Here is an 18,056-nt window from a genome sequence, read left to right on the forward strand (position 1 = left end):
AATATTGCTTTAAGATTCAAGTGACTCTATTACTGCAGAATATCAATTTATTACTGTAAACTGGGAGTAAAGATAACTAAAGAGAAACACTGCTGAATCATTACAAATTAAAATTACAAATGAAGTGATCGGAATTTACCTCTCCAATCAGGTATTTGAGACTACCCCATGGAATACGAGCATCAACGGTGTCTTTCAGTTTGTTTAGGTAAGTGTCCAATATTTGGACACACACTACAAAGTCACACTCCCCAAAGTCATAAGATATGTTCCATCCTATCTTGTCATACTTTCTCCTTTCCTGCACAACAAAGTAGTATGTCAATAACATTTACCACTAAATATCACCGTTGTAATGATATTATCATGCAGCACATGGAGTCGCCATATATAAACATAACCAAGTTTCCTATAAAACCGAAAGCGTAGGGTTAGAACAATACAGTATTGAGATGACTTGTGAAGTATCAGCTATTAAAATAAGAATGACCAAGAAAAAATGCTTATACTTACTTGTGTACCGACCACCAGGATCAAATTTTGACAATGTACTTAAAGTCCTGTCTGAAGCTCTGGACAAACTACCGCTGAGTGCTAAAAAACTTGTTATGGGGGATGTAAACATTGATAATCTTGATGAGACATCAAGAGAACGCAGTGCATTCAACGAACTGCTAAGGGGATATAACATCCAGAGATTAGACCTCCCACCTACCAGAATCACCGAAATCTCTATATCCTCAATAGACATAGTATGCTCAGATCTGGATCAAGACATGATAAGTGTAGAAGTGACTATCACTGGGCTATCAGACCACACTGGACAATACTGTACAATAGACATGCCAAAAGAGACCATAGGAAACATATATAATTCACAAAGAAATCTTACACATAATAATCTCCTTAACTTAAAGAACCGACTGTCTATGGAAACTTGGGACTCCGTCATTAATTCAAATGAGGTAGACGAAGCATATTTCCACTTTAGCACATCTTTCCAGTTTGCACTTGACTGGACTTGCCCTAAGGTGAGATCTCGTGCTAAGCAAAAAAAGGGAAAAATGATTACTTATACCAGAGAAATGTCCATCCTTAAAGAAGAATTCCTGAAAGCACAAGATAAGTTTTTCCTAACTGGAAATCCAGATGACAAACAGGCTGCCACTGAACTTAAGAAAACATATGACCAAAAACTTAAACAGTCAAGACAGGAGGCAAATGCTACATACATACAACAAGCAGATAATAAATCCAAAGCTATCTGGAACACTGTAAACAACGAGAGGCAAAGGAAGATAGGCGCTGAAACTACTAAAATAGAAATATATCATGACGGAGAACTGTTGACAGATACTGAAAGAACAGCTAATTGTTTTAACGAGTATTTTGCAAACATAGCTGAAGAAACGCTTAAAATAAATTACATAAACAATGATTCAGTCCCAGCCACTCAACATGTCGAAGCAGTTCTAAGAGAAACTCTAACAACTTTGGAAACAACCACAGCTGATGAAATGTACAAAATTGTAAGGTCTCTAAGGAGTTCATTTTCTTCTGGAGTAGATGAAATATCAACCAAGATCCTTAAATGTTGTGCTGATGAACTAATAACACCCCTTGTAAAAATCACAAATTTGTCCATTCAAAAAGGCATCTTCCCGTCAAAATTAAAAATTGCTAAAATCTATCCGAAATTTAAACAAGGTGACCCTCAAAACATTGCCAATTACAGACCTATCTCTCTTCTCCCATCAATCTCAAAACTTATTGAAAAAGTAACTCTTATTAGACTCCTAAAGTATCTAAGAGAGAACCAAATACTAACTGACAAGCAGCATGGATTCATCTCTGGAAAATCTACCACAACTGCAATTATTGACCTAGCTGAATATATAATTGACAATATGGAGATCAGCAACACTATCACCAGCTTATACCTTGATCTCAGTAAAGCCTTTGATTGCCTTGGACATGAACTCATATTGACTAAACTTCAAAATGTTGGTATTAGACAAACAGCACTCAGTTGGTTTGAAAGCTATCTCAAAGGACGAAAGCAAATAGTGGAACTAAAGGAAACAACCAAGGGACTCACACAATCACTACAATCTCACCCCTTACCAGTGAGAAGAGGAGTTCCACAAGGCTCGGTCCTTGGACCAGTTTTGTTTATTTTATTTATAAATGACTTTCCAGAACACTTGAGAGAATATTGTCAAATGATCATGTACGCAGACGACACAGTTCTGCTTGCAGCAAATAGAAATACTGAACAACTGGAAATTAACACATACATAGCTTTCAACATGGCTCAAGAATATACAATGAGAAACGACCTCGTTCTCAATGAGAAAAAAACAAAACAAATGACTCTAGGCAGTAAAAAGGCCCTTGTAACTGAACTACCAAATATCCAAGCAGCTGATGAAGTTAAACATCTTGGCATAATACTTGACGAGAACATGCGCTGGAAAAACCATATAGACAGCCTCTGCCTAAAGCTTAACTCAGCATTGTTTGCATTAAAGAGAACCAAGACAACTAGTACTCATGAAGCCACGAGAACAGCATATCATGCGTTATTCGAAAGCCACCTGCGTTATGGAATAGCAGTCTGGGGTGCTTCTTCAGCTGGCAATCTCCACAGAGTTCTGGTGATGCAGAAAAAAGCAATAAGGTTAATGGCTGGAATAGGACCTAGAGAGAGCTGCAGAAACATCTTCAAAAACTGGAAAATATTGACAGTAACATCCATTTACATCATAGAAACCGTACTTTACTGCATAACTAAGAATCCTCCAAAACAAAGAGATCTCCACGGCCACTACACCAGACAAGCAGGGGATTACACTCTACCAGTCCATAGAACAGCATTATACGAGAAAAAACCATCATATGCTGGAATGAAACTGTTCAACAAGCTACCAGATCATCTGAAAGACAACCCAAGAGCTATAAAGAGAACCTTACGGTGTTGGCTGCAAGACCACGCATACTACACGCTCGATGAGTTCTTCTCATGGAATGATGAATTTTAAAAAGACCTCTCATTTAATAATACAATTCACTTTTAAAAACTGTTTGACTCTGTAACATGTCTTGATGATGTTGTTAATAAAGAATATTGTCTATTGTCTATTGTCACACATTGATACTGGAGCATCTCAAATTAAATTCAAAGATTTTTCGTTTTAGGATATGATTTTCAAAATGTGATGATGTCTCATATAATATCCTATTATCTCACCTGAACTACTGCATGGAAGAAGGCTAAAACATAGATGAGAGTCTTGAAGGCAGGATGATCGCAAGTTTCTAGAGCCTGAGGACGCATCTTGAAATAAGTATTACGAAGGTTGAGTTTCAGTCCATTGGGAGGTTCAGTGACAACTGAAACAGATCAATGGTAGAGTGCTTTTTGTGAAATTAAACCTTAGGCAACAACGTTTACAATAAGTAAAGAATACTTGTATGGAGTGTAACAAAAGATTTCAAAAATTTGAAATAGTTTTTTTTTGTTTGTAAATATTGATTTGTAGACTCAGTTTCCTTTTTACTTCTCAAATTGAAGTATACAGTTACAGCCATAAAGTAATAGAGAATTTTATTAATTAAGATTTTACACTAACACTACCAGATTAATCTAAACTAGATAAAATCTGTTATTTTCTTTACATACTGTTAAACAGATTAGCTGTTGGAATCTTAGATCTTTACATGTGTTGATGCCTCACCTTTGAGAGACCGCTGTAGGATACCGATGGGAAAGGTGGGTGTGGGATCAGTGGTGAGCCAAAGCCGGAAGTCAGGATGCGGCTTGGCAATCTTCTCCAACTCCTTCTCGAGATCACGTAGGAAGGCTATAAGGAGGTGACAGTTTTGGTACATCAGCCAGTGGCCACGTGATATGGCAGTCTCCAGCAAACCAAGAGCTGTCTATATTATTCCAAAATTAATTTTATTACCATAATTTAAATGCTTAGTGACATTTTTGTTATACTTGACAACAACAGTGTAGCTAATGTTCAGTAACAATGTACCTTCTCCTGGCCCTGTCCGAGTGAGAGATATTTGAACTGTGTACCACCAGCTCCTTGCCGATCAGCTAACTTCATCAGATCACTGGTAGGATCTGAGCCAGGACTTAAAATGAATACCACTGGTGTTGTCGGGCTGCTCTGGTCAAAAATTGAGTCCAAACTGTAACCAACAGACAAGATTAATATAAGACATTCACTTTTATTTGACATAGCAGCCACAATATTTGGAACATAAACACACCTGATGAAAGGAGGTGTGATGAAGAACTCCCCCATGGTGTTAGATATGTAGTTGGTTACAGCCTGGTATACTCTGTCCACTCGGAAACACCTCATCAACATTAGTTTGTGGAAGGGGCTGACATCCTCAGCCATACCACCAGGGGGCAGGGTGCTCTCAGGAGCATCAAGGTCATACCACTACCACAAATATTGCTTGAATGAGTTTCAATTTGTAAAAATTCAATCATGCTTACATTTAGGAGAATAATGGAACAACTTACATGGGTTATATGACATTCTGATCAACACTTTAGAATTAATGTGTGTTGTATAATTTGTTATAATCTCCCAAATACGTTTTGAGTTTGTTCCTCTGTGTTTTTATGAGTGTCATTCAGATACAAGACAGTGTAAACAAATATCATCTCTCAGACTGGATGTTTATAAATCAATTCTGTCTCACAGGCCAATTAATCTTTTACAGACTTAAGTCTAGGAAAGTTGTATTTGAAGTAAACATAAAATCATCCTGTTTGTATTTTAAGATTTAAAAGGAGCTGCTACTCAATAACAATACATCAAAATTAATTAATACAGGGATTCTAGCATAAATATAATGATGAATCAAAATAAAAACTGATGACTATTAGTTTTATTAAACTTTACAACCAAATCTAAAAAAAAAAAACATTTAGTATATGGTACCTTGGGTGTTTAAAACAAATTTTTAGTTTTAGAATTTTATATAAAGTAAGTTATAGTGGATAGAGATTACAACATTTTGGATGCTTGTCATATAAAAAGTATTAAATGAAATATATGAGTATGTCTTATTCATCCAAAGTTGAGATTATCAACTCACAGCTTTCCACCTTTCAGTGTTGTGTTCCACGTGGCTTGCCAAAGTACCAAATTCTGCTTGAAACTCTTCACTAAGCTTCAATATATCTTCCCATCCCTAGAATATGAAATGGATAAAGGAATTATCAATAAAATTGCTTATTAACAATTACACAATTAGAAATCTCAGAGACATCACATATAAACAGTGAGTACCTGAGAGGATATCCAGCGGGCAGGACAAGGTCGCTCGGACTTCTCCAGGGTGACGTTGCCCTTGATGAAAAACTCCAACTGCTGTTGAGTGACACGACCCTCACTCTGCTCCAGCTTCATTGTCATCTGGAAGGAGTACAGCAGTTTGTGTTTCTCGAATATACCTACAACACAGTACAAAATTATCTCAACAGGATTCAATAGTTATAAACAAGTGTTTTCTTTCAGAATCCTACTTAAATTTACTAATTTCTCACTGTAAGGTAACTATTATTCAAGGTACATTTTACAAGTGTCTTACAAGCATTCCACAGCAGACCTGTTTCTCAACTGAACTCATCCCTCTCCTTTACTTCCCAAACATTCCTTTTCATCCGAATATGCACCAATCAGAGTTGATATTACCTTACATGGAGTTGTCAGTGATGACGTCAAACCCTCCAGTGCTGCATATCGTAAAATTATGTAGTGAATAACATTTTCCGGAATACTTTTATTTTGATCTAATTAATGAAGTTAATTTAAATTATTTAGATTTAGTTGATTATTATTTTATTTAGCTTAAAAACATTCTTATGACTTTATTAAACTATCAACTTTTACAACATTAAAAATATTACAACTTGTTTCATTTTTGCAAAATCTAATTTTTCAAAATTAAAACAACGTAAAACACATACAGACAATTTTATTGTTAACCACATTATATGATTATACATGTTAAGAAACAATTGTTTTAACTTAACGGGTACTGATAAAATCAAGTCTAGATATAAATAATTAGTATTTTTTTCTTAAATTGTATTATTGGAATAAAAATAGTAATTAACCTGTTCATAAAAACGTTTAATCTATTTTTTTGTTTTTAATGTTTTCATACAACATAAAACACTAATATCATGTTGAAGGGGATGATAACATAAAATTCGAATCTTCTGCCCCCTCCCTCGTCATTTAAAAAGATATATAGCATTTCCTATTGTATTCTGGTGTAACAGACAAAAAAAAACAGATAAATATTGTCAATTGTCAAGAAAGAACGTAAAATGGTTAGTGATGGATTGTCATACCTGTACAACCGTACTCATATACGTTCTTGGTGAGTGTATTGATGACATTTCGAAGCCGAGTTTTGATGATTACATCAGGTAAAGCCTTACGCAGGGAATAGCCAAACACTGTGAGATAGGAGCCTAGGGAGTACTGGTACATGGGGTTAACAGCAGCCATGTCTGACAGCAGGAAGAACAGTAGAGCGCCTCGTTTGGCTGCTGGGCGATACACGTTGCGCAGTACCTCTATCTCCACAGCTGTCTTAGCTGCTAGGTCCAACTTCACTGATACCTGCACAAGAACAAGTCCTGTATACATATAGACACTTAGGAATAAAATAAATATACAAGAAGCCTCAAATGAAGATACACTTGCATAACTCTCTATCAATTTACCTAGACTATTCAATGCCAAAACTGAATGGCCACCTGGGCCACTGATGATAGTGGTATAACAAGTGAAGATAGAAACTCTGTTTCAACTATATCCCCCTATTTTGTGGCCAAAAATTGGATAACATTATTTTGAACCCCCACAAAAAATCTGTAAGGAGTAGTTTTGGAGAGTGGGGGTTTGTTTGTGGGATATTATAAAATGAAAATATGGGGCGTGGGGTACCTAATTTAAAGATCTATTGATATCTATCTACAGATAATTTCAAATAAAATGTTTTCAATTTATCTTGCTGTAAATGTAGAGTGTTAAATATCTAAGAAAACAGCTTTAATAGGTTTTTTTGTTACTTTATTGAACAACTTATGAAACTCCAAATGTTATCCAAAATAGTTGAGGACCTACTCTTCCAAAAACTAACTAGGAAAGTTGAGTGCCAAAAAAACTTGATTATTTCAAAATTATTTACTAGTGGAAATAAGTGAAGGCTAAGACTACTTAGAAAGACATTTGAGATAATATTAAACGTTTTATTGAAAAATTATCAAATATTTAATTTTAAAACTTGCAAATCTAAAATCTACCCTAACTTACAAGTACAAATTTAAATTTTACTATTTGTATTGACCACATAAGGTGATCATGGTAGAGGGAAGACGTGACCAAATTTCAGTGTACTGAGGGAGGCACAAAGCCTGATAAGTTGAGATTCCCTGCTCTAAACAATGTTCTTATAAAACTCGTAAAATTGTTGCTGGTCCTCAAACACTTCTCGTCCTCTAATACGAACTCCACTAACCCAATTTCAATGTCTGCCCATGAGGTTGCAAGACATTTGCCTTATCTTCATGTTATCTTTTTAGTTTCTCCGGAAGTTGGCCATCAACCTTTGCCAGCTGATAAAGTGTGCATTGTTCTTATAGTAAACAATAATAATAATGTTGGTTTTGCCATTGTTATAAAACTCAACCTAGTGTACTAATTTTGAAACAGCCAATTCAGTACCGAAGAAGCAAATGATAGCTAGGAAGCATTATTTTTTTAAGTTTGTTACTCTTGCAACAGTTTTCATACTCAGTTTCTAAAACTTAGTCATTGTAAAATTACAGTAATTTTGCTTCATTTGTAATTTTATTTTTTAAATTTTAAAATGGCTTACACCAGTGTGATAGTTTTGGGTGAGTGTTATCAAAACTTCACTGCACTAGTTACAATGTACTCTGGACGCTTCCTGAAAGACATCACTACTCATGAAAGGTATGTAGAAGTTTAGCTAATCATGGTCGAGAAACTGGAAGTGATCTTTGATTGTAACAAAAATAGGAAGTCAAACAACAGTTTTGAGAATCCTTCATGAAAACAGGATGCACCCCTACAAGATACCATTACATCAAGAGCTTTGCGAACATGACTATCTTTTGCATACCAACTTTTGTTAATGAGCCTAAGAGAGAATGAATGAAGACCCTGAATTCTTTAGCGATGTCCTCTGGTGTGATGAGGCAATATTTAGAAGTAACAAAAGCTACAGTGAGCGATACAAAAGCATAGGGGAAAATTGAGCTCAAAAATTTTGTTTTTCTATGACAATGCAGGCCCCATTACAGCCAATCATCGTACATGACAAGTCTTGGATGATTTTGATTGGGAAGTGTTTGATCATCCGCCTTATAGCCCAGATCTGGCACCAAGCTACTACTGCCTCTTTCCAGCAATGAAGACCTGGCTCGCAACGCAGTGCTTTGATAGTGACGCTGAACTTCACACTGGCGTTAATCAGTGGTTAAAATTTCAGGCGGCAAATTTCTCAATGTCTCAATTTGAATGGGGATTACATTAAAAAAAGCCTAAGAGTGTAGGTTTTAAATGGATATAATAAAATGTTCCTATTTCAGTTGGTTAATTTTTTATTTCAAACCGTCTGTTGCTTTCTGGATAGCCCTCGTATAAAACCAAGAAAACTAGTAGAAGTAATTTTTGGCATTGGGTTCCAAAGAAATTTTATTCCAGAAAACCAAAATAAGAGTGTTAATTTAATATTTTCGTATAATCTGAGTCCTTTTGGTTTAGAAGTAAATGCATATTCTGGATAATTATCATCATAAGGGAAAGAAAACTCAATGCAACATAGTTAAAACCCCAGTAATTATATAACGATTGGGTCTATCTATCAGATTTTTCATGTAACCAAGTTATTCTACAGTAATATTTTTATTTTTGGAGTTCCAACTACCTCAGATCTTAGAACCCTCACACCAAGTGTCTCTCAGATACCCCCTTCTTAGAGCAGTTTAAATTCCAGTAATTTCATACTTCTTTATTCAATACCCCAAAGATATAGTAAAATATGTCCGTAATTAAGTTTTTATCAGTAACTTTTCCTTCTTGGAGTTCCATCTAATACATATGTTAATACTCCTTGCAGCAAATGATCCCAATCTTCCTCTTCTTTTAAGATTTATATGTTCTATAATATCTTAGTGTCTACATAGTGCAGCCAAGTTTGGTTTATCAGGATTAAACTATAAATGATCTGTTATAGACCTCAGTGGCCTTGGTTTTGGTGTCTTCCAGGGTCTGTATTAGTTCGGTGTTGTCCAGCATGTTGCCAGTGGACGCGGCCAGCTCTCTCAGCAGAGAGTCTTCCAAATGTTGTAGTAGGTTCTTGTTACTGCTGGTCTCTTGTATAAGTGACTCTCGCTTCTCCTCTAGGTCTGGCCGCTCATTGCGCACCACCACACTCAACAGCTGATCCTCCAAACCCTGTTATTATCAGACAAAATTAACAAATGTGTCATTTATTGACTTAAAATAAAGTGCCAATCTGCAATTTTCATAAGGAACAACTGCAAATATATTGTGAAATGTTAGATTAATTTTACAAAAAAATTGTAAAGAGTTAATGCAATTTGAGTTAATACAAATCAAGTACATATATATATACTGCACGTATAAATAATACATCTATAACTTTATTGGTGAGAAGTCTTGTTTGCCATTTGTTTGACTTGATGAGGACTTTGTACTTCTATCTTTTGTGGAGCTGAATTGGACACAAAGTTTATATTTAAAAATTGCAAATGAAAGGTAAGTGAGTACAAGTTGTCTTATATAAAATATAATTTTATTCCAAAATGAATTCAAAGAATCAGTTGTAAACTTTTAGATTATTTATATAGCAAACTTCCATATTAATTTAAATCACTGAGGTTGAAAAACTTGTCTATTGTTTTGATTTGCTTGGGAAACACCACTAAAATTTAGTAATATTTTGGAAAAATATAGAGTATTCCTCACAGCTAAGGTTTTGTATTTCTATACCTAAAATAAAATAAAACATTGAACAATTATAAATAATAGTAAAAATTTAATGAGGTTAAAAGTCTTGCTAAGTGTCTTTTTACAAGGAATTTCTACATTTTAAAACTCTTTATTTACATTTCTATTTGAAAAGTAATTTAAAACTTGTAATTACTTAATAGTATTAATGATTGAAAACTAAAATGTTAAACAGTGATATTTTGAATAATATTTTTGAAGATTATTTGAGGAGAATAAAATCTTGTATAATGGTAGGGCACATAATTTTTAAAATGTACATAACAATCTGTAACATGCTGGTCTATTTCTACCCCAGACAGCCTTTCAAAATATACAATATTTAGAACTCAGTTACACGCTTTTGCATTAACTAAACTGAGACAGTTTAGTTCCCCATAACTTGGTTACTAATGAAGAATTAGACAGTTCTGTTTGTATCAAGACAGCTACAAGGAGTGTCTTTCCAAAATACCAGAATGAGATAAATGTACTGAAATACAGATGAATCTGAAAAGAATTTTGGAACTTCTTGCCTTCGATGAGTTTAAGCTCATACCACCTTTTAGATGGTGGTATGAGCTTAAACTCATCGCTCTTATGCTGCTATCTGTTGATATTTTGAGTAAACATTGGCCTAACATCAAGCACTGGCTACGTCAAACAGTAATGTCCTGATGAAAGTCCAGGTTAGAAAGGAGTCTTACTTAATGAATAATATAGTGAATTATTTTTCAGGACTAAATTATCACTTCAGTACTTTAGAGCTCGAAGTTTTTCCGTAACTTGTTCTAGAAATACATTAATATACAGGTTTAAGGGTGAAATGCTGGATTAATAGCCCTCCATTTTGATAGCCTTTCTAATCCAAGGTTATCAGAGCATCCAAGGTTAATAACAAACAAAGGATCTTTATATTTTTGTCTTCAATGTACAATCAATTAAGTATTGGACTTAGACGAATAAATCATTATAAGAGTAGAAATATTCATTAATTCACAAACTAACTAATTTGGGGTTTATATCCCTCAGAAACATGGACAGGTTAACTAAATACCTGGAGCTAATCTAAAAACAAGATTTGCGCGTAACAGATCCTCATCGGTTCTAATAACATAGAGTGCTCAAAACCTGTTCCATTCTCAATTCCTTATCATAATTTTAAGTTTTAGAGATAAACAAATATTTTACTTACTGACAGTGTAACAGCATAGTTGATAACCACAGCCTTGGCATAGACTGAAGGATCAAATGTTGGATTTGAGAGCTTGGTAGTAAGGTACATGCGGAAATTTGGATCATAGTCTACTTCTTTGTCTCCCAGTACCATGAATGTTCTTCCACTCTGCACTGTAAGCAAATAGTACATTTTATAAAAAAAGGAAAATAATCATTAATCCCAAAAGTGTATTAATAAGGCCTCCCTCCAAATTGCTTGAAAAAATAATAATAACTTCTGTGCTAAATTAAAATATACACTTTATTGCCTCTTCAGCTTTAAAACTCATACAAAATTTTAAATATTGATTTAGATGTAATAGATTTACATATTTTACATGTTTGAACTGTTAGCAAAAAATAGAAATAGATGTGATTAAGAATATAAATTGAAAAAGAAAAGATGGTTGATGAAACCCAAATCACATGTGGGATAAGTGCATAAATTACTGATTTATACAGCTCCACAGCTCTGATGGTCTTCTATTTCAATTACTAAAGTTCATATAGTTACCTAGTAGAATCTTAGGTATCATTACCTTCATTAGCCGAGATATTATGTGCAAATTCACAAGAACTTTGCACTCTGAAATAACCAAACCCTGTTCCATCATCGTGTACATTGAGAGAATATGATTTTATTGACCTTGACATTGAATTCCCGAAACAGTCAGACAATCTTGATACTTGGGCACTTGGACAATATGCAACACTGGGTCTCCATGTACCATTTGAGCAACAAAGACAAACAAGTCATTGTTCTACTTACAGACCATATTAGTCTTAATGAGTCCTTCAGTATCAAACAATTACTACTGTGCCACAGTCAAATCTATATCACGTCTCCATGACATCTGATGTGACCACCATGAGTTTAGTGGTAACTGTATCACATTATCAGCAGTCCCAACGACATAGTAACTGGACAAGCAATGGACATCAATATGTCATTTTTTTGTCATTCATATTCTTGTTGAGGCACATTTGATTAAATGTGAAGAAATTGAAAATATTCTAAACTTGAGATTCCAAGTCAACCATATGGTCAAAGCAGTGACATCCAGACTTTCCCTAATTTCAAAACCATCTGTAGAACTGTTAAGAGATCTAGCTCATCTTTTCTTTCATTGGTAATTCACATTCAAGAGTAAGAACACTCCATAACAAAACAATTCGCTTCTCGACCCACTTTGAACAGATCGTCATGTAACAACCAAGGTGGACTTGTATAAGCAATGCAACCTGCCAGTAATTAAACTACAAATATGACACAAGTCCGTTAGCTAAAAAGCTGAGTACTTCAATATTAGACTCATCCACACTAGGCTATATAATAGTTCAATTGTAACTAAAATTATTGGAGCTATTCAGTATAAAACCATAGAATATAGGAAAGAAACATTATTTATTTCATGGATACTTATAAAAACTGATTCACTCTCCGACTTCAGAGTCCCAAACTCATATTGAAATCTTAAATGGATCAGGAGGTTAGAATATCTTTCAATAACTATCACTTATCTCAGGAGAGATATGAATGCTATTCAAAACACATATGTCTATGATGTTCCTGTTTTTCACTATGAAATTGTGTGTGAAGCCTCGGGTAACTGCTAGTTATTAAATATTAATCAATTTAAATCACACTTTTACAACATATTTCAAGAAGTTCAAAAATGCCTAAGCAATCATACAAATAATTTTAAGTGATCATGTTGATTTTTAAAACCAGAAGTAAGTATATTAACATGGTATTTTACCTTTAATTGTCTTTTCCAACACATTGTCAACAACTGGGTCGATAAAATCCACATCTTGGAATAGAATAGGGGATCCATATTTGATTGCCATTTCCAGATGTTTCAGAAAATCTGCATCATTAAATGTTACTATTTTCAAATTGAATGGTTCTTCTTTTTTCCTTATCCAATTGAGTGCCTATACAAAGAGAATAAGATATAAAAAATGTCTGATACTGCAACGTGACTGAAGGTACTTGAGTTTATGAGTGTAAGGACTTTAGGAGTGTACCTGTTGTTGCGGATCGATGCACATAGGGAAACGACTGGCTCTGGTAGTCAATATACCATTCTGGACTGAGAGCTCATCAGGTGGGAGACCTTCTGACGTCCATCTAACAGTATGAAAATTTGTATTAATTTGTGTGTGTCATATTATTGTTTAGTATTTTACTAACTACTATTTTGGTGATTTCTAGATACACATTAAGCAAGCTTACCAATAAAACTAATGACATACTGCCATAATTTTTCAAAAGTTTTCATTGAAGCTTTACTCTTATTCCCATTTAAGTTTAGAAGTATATGCTTTTATCACTTATAACAAGAGGAGAGTCATTATTATATAAGGTGTTTCACATAAAACCTCTAAAATTTATTACATCCACTGACAAAAAAGAAATGTTTATCTGTTTTGAGAAAGCAGAGATAACAGTTGTTTGAATGTAAAAAATCCCATTCCTTCATATTCAACTATGAAAATATTTTAACTATGTAAATTTAAATTAGTCATATATTTACACATTTAGTTTGTATCAGAGACATATTTTTGAGAACTTTAATTAGTTCTAAATTATTATACTCCTATTATTTAGTTTTGTATCAATTAAGGAACACACAGTGTGTCCTGTGATTGTCTACAAATTTTCAGTTATGAGCACCATTTGAAAGAGTAGATTAAGAAAATGTATTTACTAGAATGTTAATTTTAAATTGTGAGATTAAACTCTGTGACGCTCAGTTTCTAGTACACTTTCTACTTTACAAGTAGGTGTCTGAAGAAGGCTTAAGATAATATGTTGAGTACAACATATCTTAATTGTGGATAGTTTAAAATGTTACCAGGAACTGTTTGTCACATTACTTTGGGTTATGCTTCGATGGTTATTTCACACTATGAGGAAAAGTGAAAAAGCTATGACCAAACCAGTATTTGCACCTGGTTCCCAAGGAGGAAAGGGCTAACTTTTAATACTTCAATAGCTGTAATAACAGATGTTAATTCATACCTATAGTGCTAAATAATGATATTGTATGTTTGAAAAGAACTTCAACCTTATGTTTGAAGAGAACTAGTTACCTTATGTAGTATTTCTAGTGTTACTGACAATACTAAAAGGATAAATAATGGAAAAGAGGAATGGCACCATATTGTAAAGAATATTTAATCGAGACAATCCACAAGATAATTTACAATAGTATTTAACCCTAATTAGACATCACAAAACTTTGTATACAGTTTATTGTTTAAAAATGGTAAATAATGGTTAATCAGAACAAAATAATCCTAAATAAGTATATGCTCTTACTCTGTACTCATTTACTGAGTGTATTATGAGTCATACTAAATTTTGGTTTCAAAATGACAAACCCAAAACATATGGAAATTGCTTTACATTATGTATGAATACAATCAACTATACTGATGATTGTTAAAAAGGAGCTTATATTGGCTTTTCTTAATTCAGTTTCTTCATTGAAAAATGACAACAACTGGTATTTTTACAACTTTTTATTGTGTGGCCTTTATTTGATAGCAAAGCTATAAGTTATTACAAATAAACAAATTTACTTTTTGTATTTACTTTTGTTTGAAGATAGACTTGCTGTCAAAAGGCCTCACAAAATAAAAAGTTGTGAAAATATTGGTTGTTGTGATTTTTCAATATAGTGATTGCATTATACTGTGTGACAGATCGGCAATAAGCAAACCAAATTTCAAACGAGTGCATGTTTGTGGTATATTGGTGGCATATCCAGTTTACTTAAATCGTGTAACAAGGCCTCATCGTTACAGATGAAATTCACCATGTGTAAGCATTAAAATAAATTTAAGAGGGAAAAGATGCAGTAACTTTATATTGGAATAAGTTAAAATAATCAAATATAAAAGGATTCCCATTTTATAAACAATATAAACAGACATATTGAATTTTAAACATGTTGGCATGGGCCATAGATCAATAGAGGCAAGGACCTTCATCTTTATCCTTTCTTGATTGACATCTCAACGGTTAACACGTAGTACTAGGAGCTCATGAAAATCATTATATTTGTTTAATATTTATTAGTTTTTTGTGATTTAAAGAACTAAAAATGTGTACATTTTGTGGTACATGAGAAGTAAATTAACTTCGAAAGAATAGTATTTAAAAGATAAACTGTTGTAATATTGGTGAAAATTGATCAACCACGTGTTGACTAATTTTAAGTAAGCCGAGACGTAAGTTATCAGAGTGATAGATTAATAGTGATACTAATCATGAAATAATATATTGAGTATAAATAAAAGTGTTTCTTCTGCCAAACTTAATGGAAGTTTTAGTGCACCTCAAAATTCATTCAAAGAATCATGAAACAAATATTTAATACAAAGAACAAATTTTAACAGATAATTGAATATATAAATAAGCTGTAATAGTGGTGAGAAGAGTATGTAATTACGTGACTAAACTTTGGTTGAAATAGATTCAAGATTATGTTTTGGAGTTATATGAAAGACCTAGTAACTTATGTAATTAATACAGTAAACTATGTGTTTTATAAATTAACTAATTGAATATAAAAATTGTACAAACAAATTTTACAGCTGAATAAGTTCATTTATAATTCAACTGGACTTTAAACAATATCAAAGTGAGACATAATTTAATTTATAAGTTATAGAATATTATTTAGACGTTTTTATATAACAGTAATTGATCTGTACAAATAAACCAACTTAAATTCGTTATATTCATACTTTTAACTTCAGGGCAGAAAATAATTTTAACCTCTATATTTTTAGAGCATTGAAGTGGGGCTTCCACATCTACAAATATACATCCAACACGTCCGATACCCATAGATATTGGCATCCAACAAAGTGGGGCAATTCAACTTCGATCCCATACATATTGACGACTAACAATGTGGGGCTTCATTCTAACAATATTCTACTGACTCATCTCACACCTTTACAAATTGACCACCAACATGAGACAACAAATTCTCACACCCTTACAAATTATCACCACCAACGTGAGGCTAGACAAATCCGAACACTTACAATTATTGATGATATCATTAGTGTAACTTTTGGGACCAAAAGAAAAATAATGTTAACGTTATATTGCATATTGCTAATGAATTTGTCTCTTCTTGATGACTTTGCTTTAGTCTCGAATGTATTTCAAGGCTGATAAGCTTTTACAGATACCTTACTTTACTTTAAACAAAAGGGTAAGTGTAACTTCTACCTTCAAACAATAGAAAAATTACTGATATAACAATTATAAGCTTTCAGACAAAATTTAAGCTCAGCAATGTAACTAACTTATCACACTACAAAGAATAGAATTAATGAGCACAAGACTCACTTGCTGATTTGAACATCATTGGTGAGTTCCGCTTCTAGCCGGAATGGTGAGACGAGAGGGATTTCCTTAGTGATTAGACTGTTGAACCAATTCTTGTAGACCATCTCTGTGCGGAACTCCCAGCTGAAGGGGCCGGTATATGCCAGAAACCCAGCACACAGCAGACAGTTGCCTATCAGACATGTTTTGGCTTCATGGAGTCTTTCCAGCTCCAAAGACCACCTGTTCAGTAAAGAATATTAGAATGATATAATTGTGATCAGACCTTCTTGTACAGCATTTTCAGAGCAGAATCATATTGCCAAACCAAGGAGATATCGGTGACCACCTGCTCAGTAATCTTTGATTATTGATGTTACACTTCTTGAGAGTTTTTGTGAGTTTTAATGGTCAGATGAAAGTGGTTTATATTGGCTAGTGGGAATTAGTGAATTCTACATGAAATTTTAAATCTTGTGGTCCTTTCACTCATATCAACAAATTAAAATCAGTTAAGGTTATCAATATTTCACATTAAAATTATTAGTAGATGTACAAATTTTAATAGCACTGGGTTTTTTTATGGCAAATTCTTTAAATGATGAACTTCATAATTAATCATTCACTTAACAATACCAACAGAGATTAAATTCTCAATTCCATTGGAGATTCCAGCTACAATTTACAGTGTGAGCTACAGTAGAACCCCTCATATCCGGCCACCACGGGACCGAGCCCCTGGCCGGATAACGATTCGGCCGGATAAACCAACCTACAGTACACAGCACTTGACGAAATAAAACAATTGTACTGTACTGTACTAACCGCACTGGCAATAATCAACGAACTGTTTACATGTTAAACCTACTAGCTCAACTGAGGACAACACAGGAAAATGTAAACAAATAGATACACCAAAATAACGCACAAGTCGTGGTAGACTAGTGCGTGCAACTGCGCGTCCGCAAGCCGTAGTAAATAAAATTCGATATTGGCTTCCGGGAAGTGGCCGGATAAACCGAGGTGCGGTAAAACCGAGGCTGGATATGAGGGGTTCTACTGTATTAGTATTCATAAACATAGGCAAAGCAACATTAAATTGCATTATCTCATACTGTACTTAACTCACTAGAACCGTGTGCACAGATCTTAGCTATATTCACTCAGAAGTATGAGTCATATAATGTTTATAAGAAAGGCCCCCTTCCCACCAGTTCCCTCACCGTGCCTTTTTGATTGATTTCCACTTATTTATCAGTTTCCCTCAGGGGCGGTCTTACTTTCAAGGCCGTACGGGTAATGGCGACCCCGAGGTACCCCTAGCTAATGCTCCAGATCCCTTCTCTTCTTGTTCTGGAAGGCCTATGGCTGGCACACTTTTCTATGTGTCCAGCCTA

At 34.0% G+C, this 18,056-nt stretch overlaps 1 protein-coding gene across 2 annotated transcripts in view; it reads right to left on the bottom strand.

The window, feature by feature from the left end:
* Positions 1-18,056, bottom strand: part of LOC124365049 (dynein axonemal heavy chain 10) — a 212,494-nt gene that overhangs the window by 25,641 nt on the left and 168,797 nt on the right. For both annotated transcript variants that reach the window (XM_046820968.1, XM_046820958.1), the window contains exons 63-75: positions 16,681-16,902; positions 13,335-13,437; positions 13,064-13,241; positions 11,281-11,435; positions 9,312-9,530; positions 6,392-6,665; positions 5,322-5,485; positions 5,128-5,223; positions 4,285-4,463; positions 4,044-4,203; positions 3,738-3,939; positions 3,251-3,393; positions 140-301 (exon numbers count right to left, since the gene is read on the bottom strand). In XM_046820968.1, the coding sequence (XP_046676924.1) occupies positions 140-301; positions 3,251-3,393; positions 3,738-3,939; positions 4,044-4,203; positions 4,285-4,463; positions 5,128-5,223; positions 5,322-5,485; positions 6,392-6,665; positions 9,312-9,530; positions 11,281-11,435; positions 13,064-13,241; positions 13,335-13,437; positions 16,681-16,902 (2,257 nt within the window). The remainder of the gene's footprint in view (positions 1-139; positions 302-3,250; positions 3,394-3,737; positions 3,940-4,043; positions 4,204-4,284; positions 4,464-5,127; positions 5,224-5,321; positions 5,486-6,391; positions 6,666-9,311; positions 9,531-11,280; positions 11,436-13,063; positions 13,242-13,334; positions 13,438-16,680; positions 16,903-18,056) is intronic.

The sequence above is a fragment of the Homalodisca vitripennis genome, chromosome 1 (assembly GCF_021130785.1).
Source record: "Homalodisca vitripennis isolate AUS2020 chromosome 1, UT_GWSS_2.1, whole genome shotgun sequence".
NCBI classification, from domain to species: Eukaryota; Metazoa; Arthropoda; class Insecta; order Hemiptera; family Cicadellidae; genus Homalodisca; species Homalodisca vitripennis.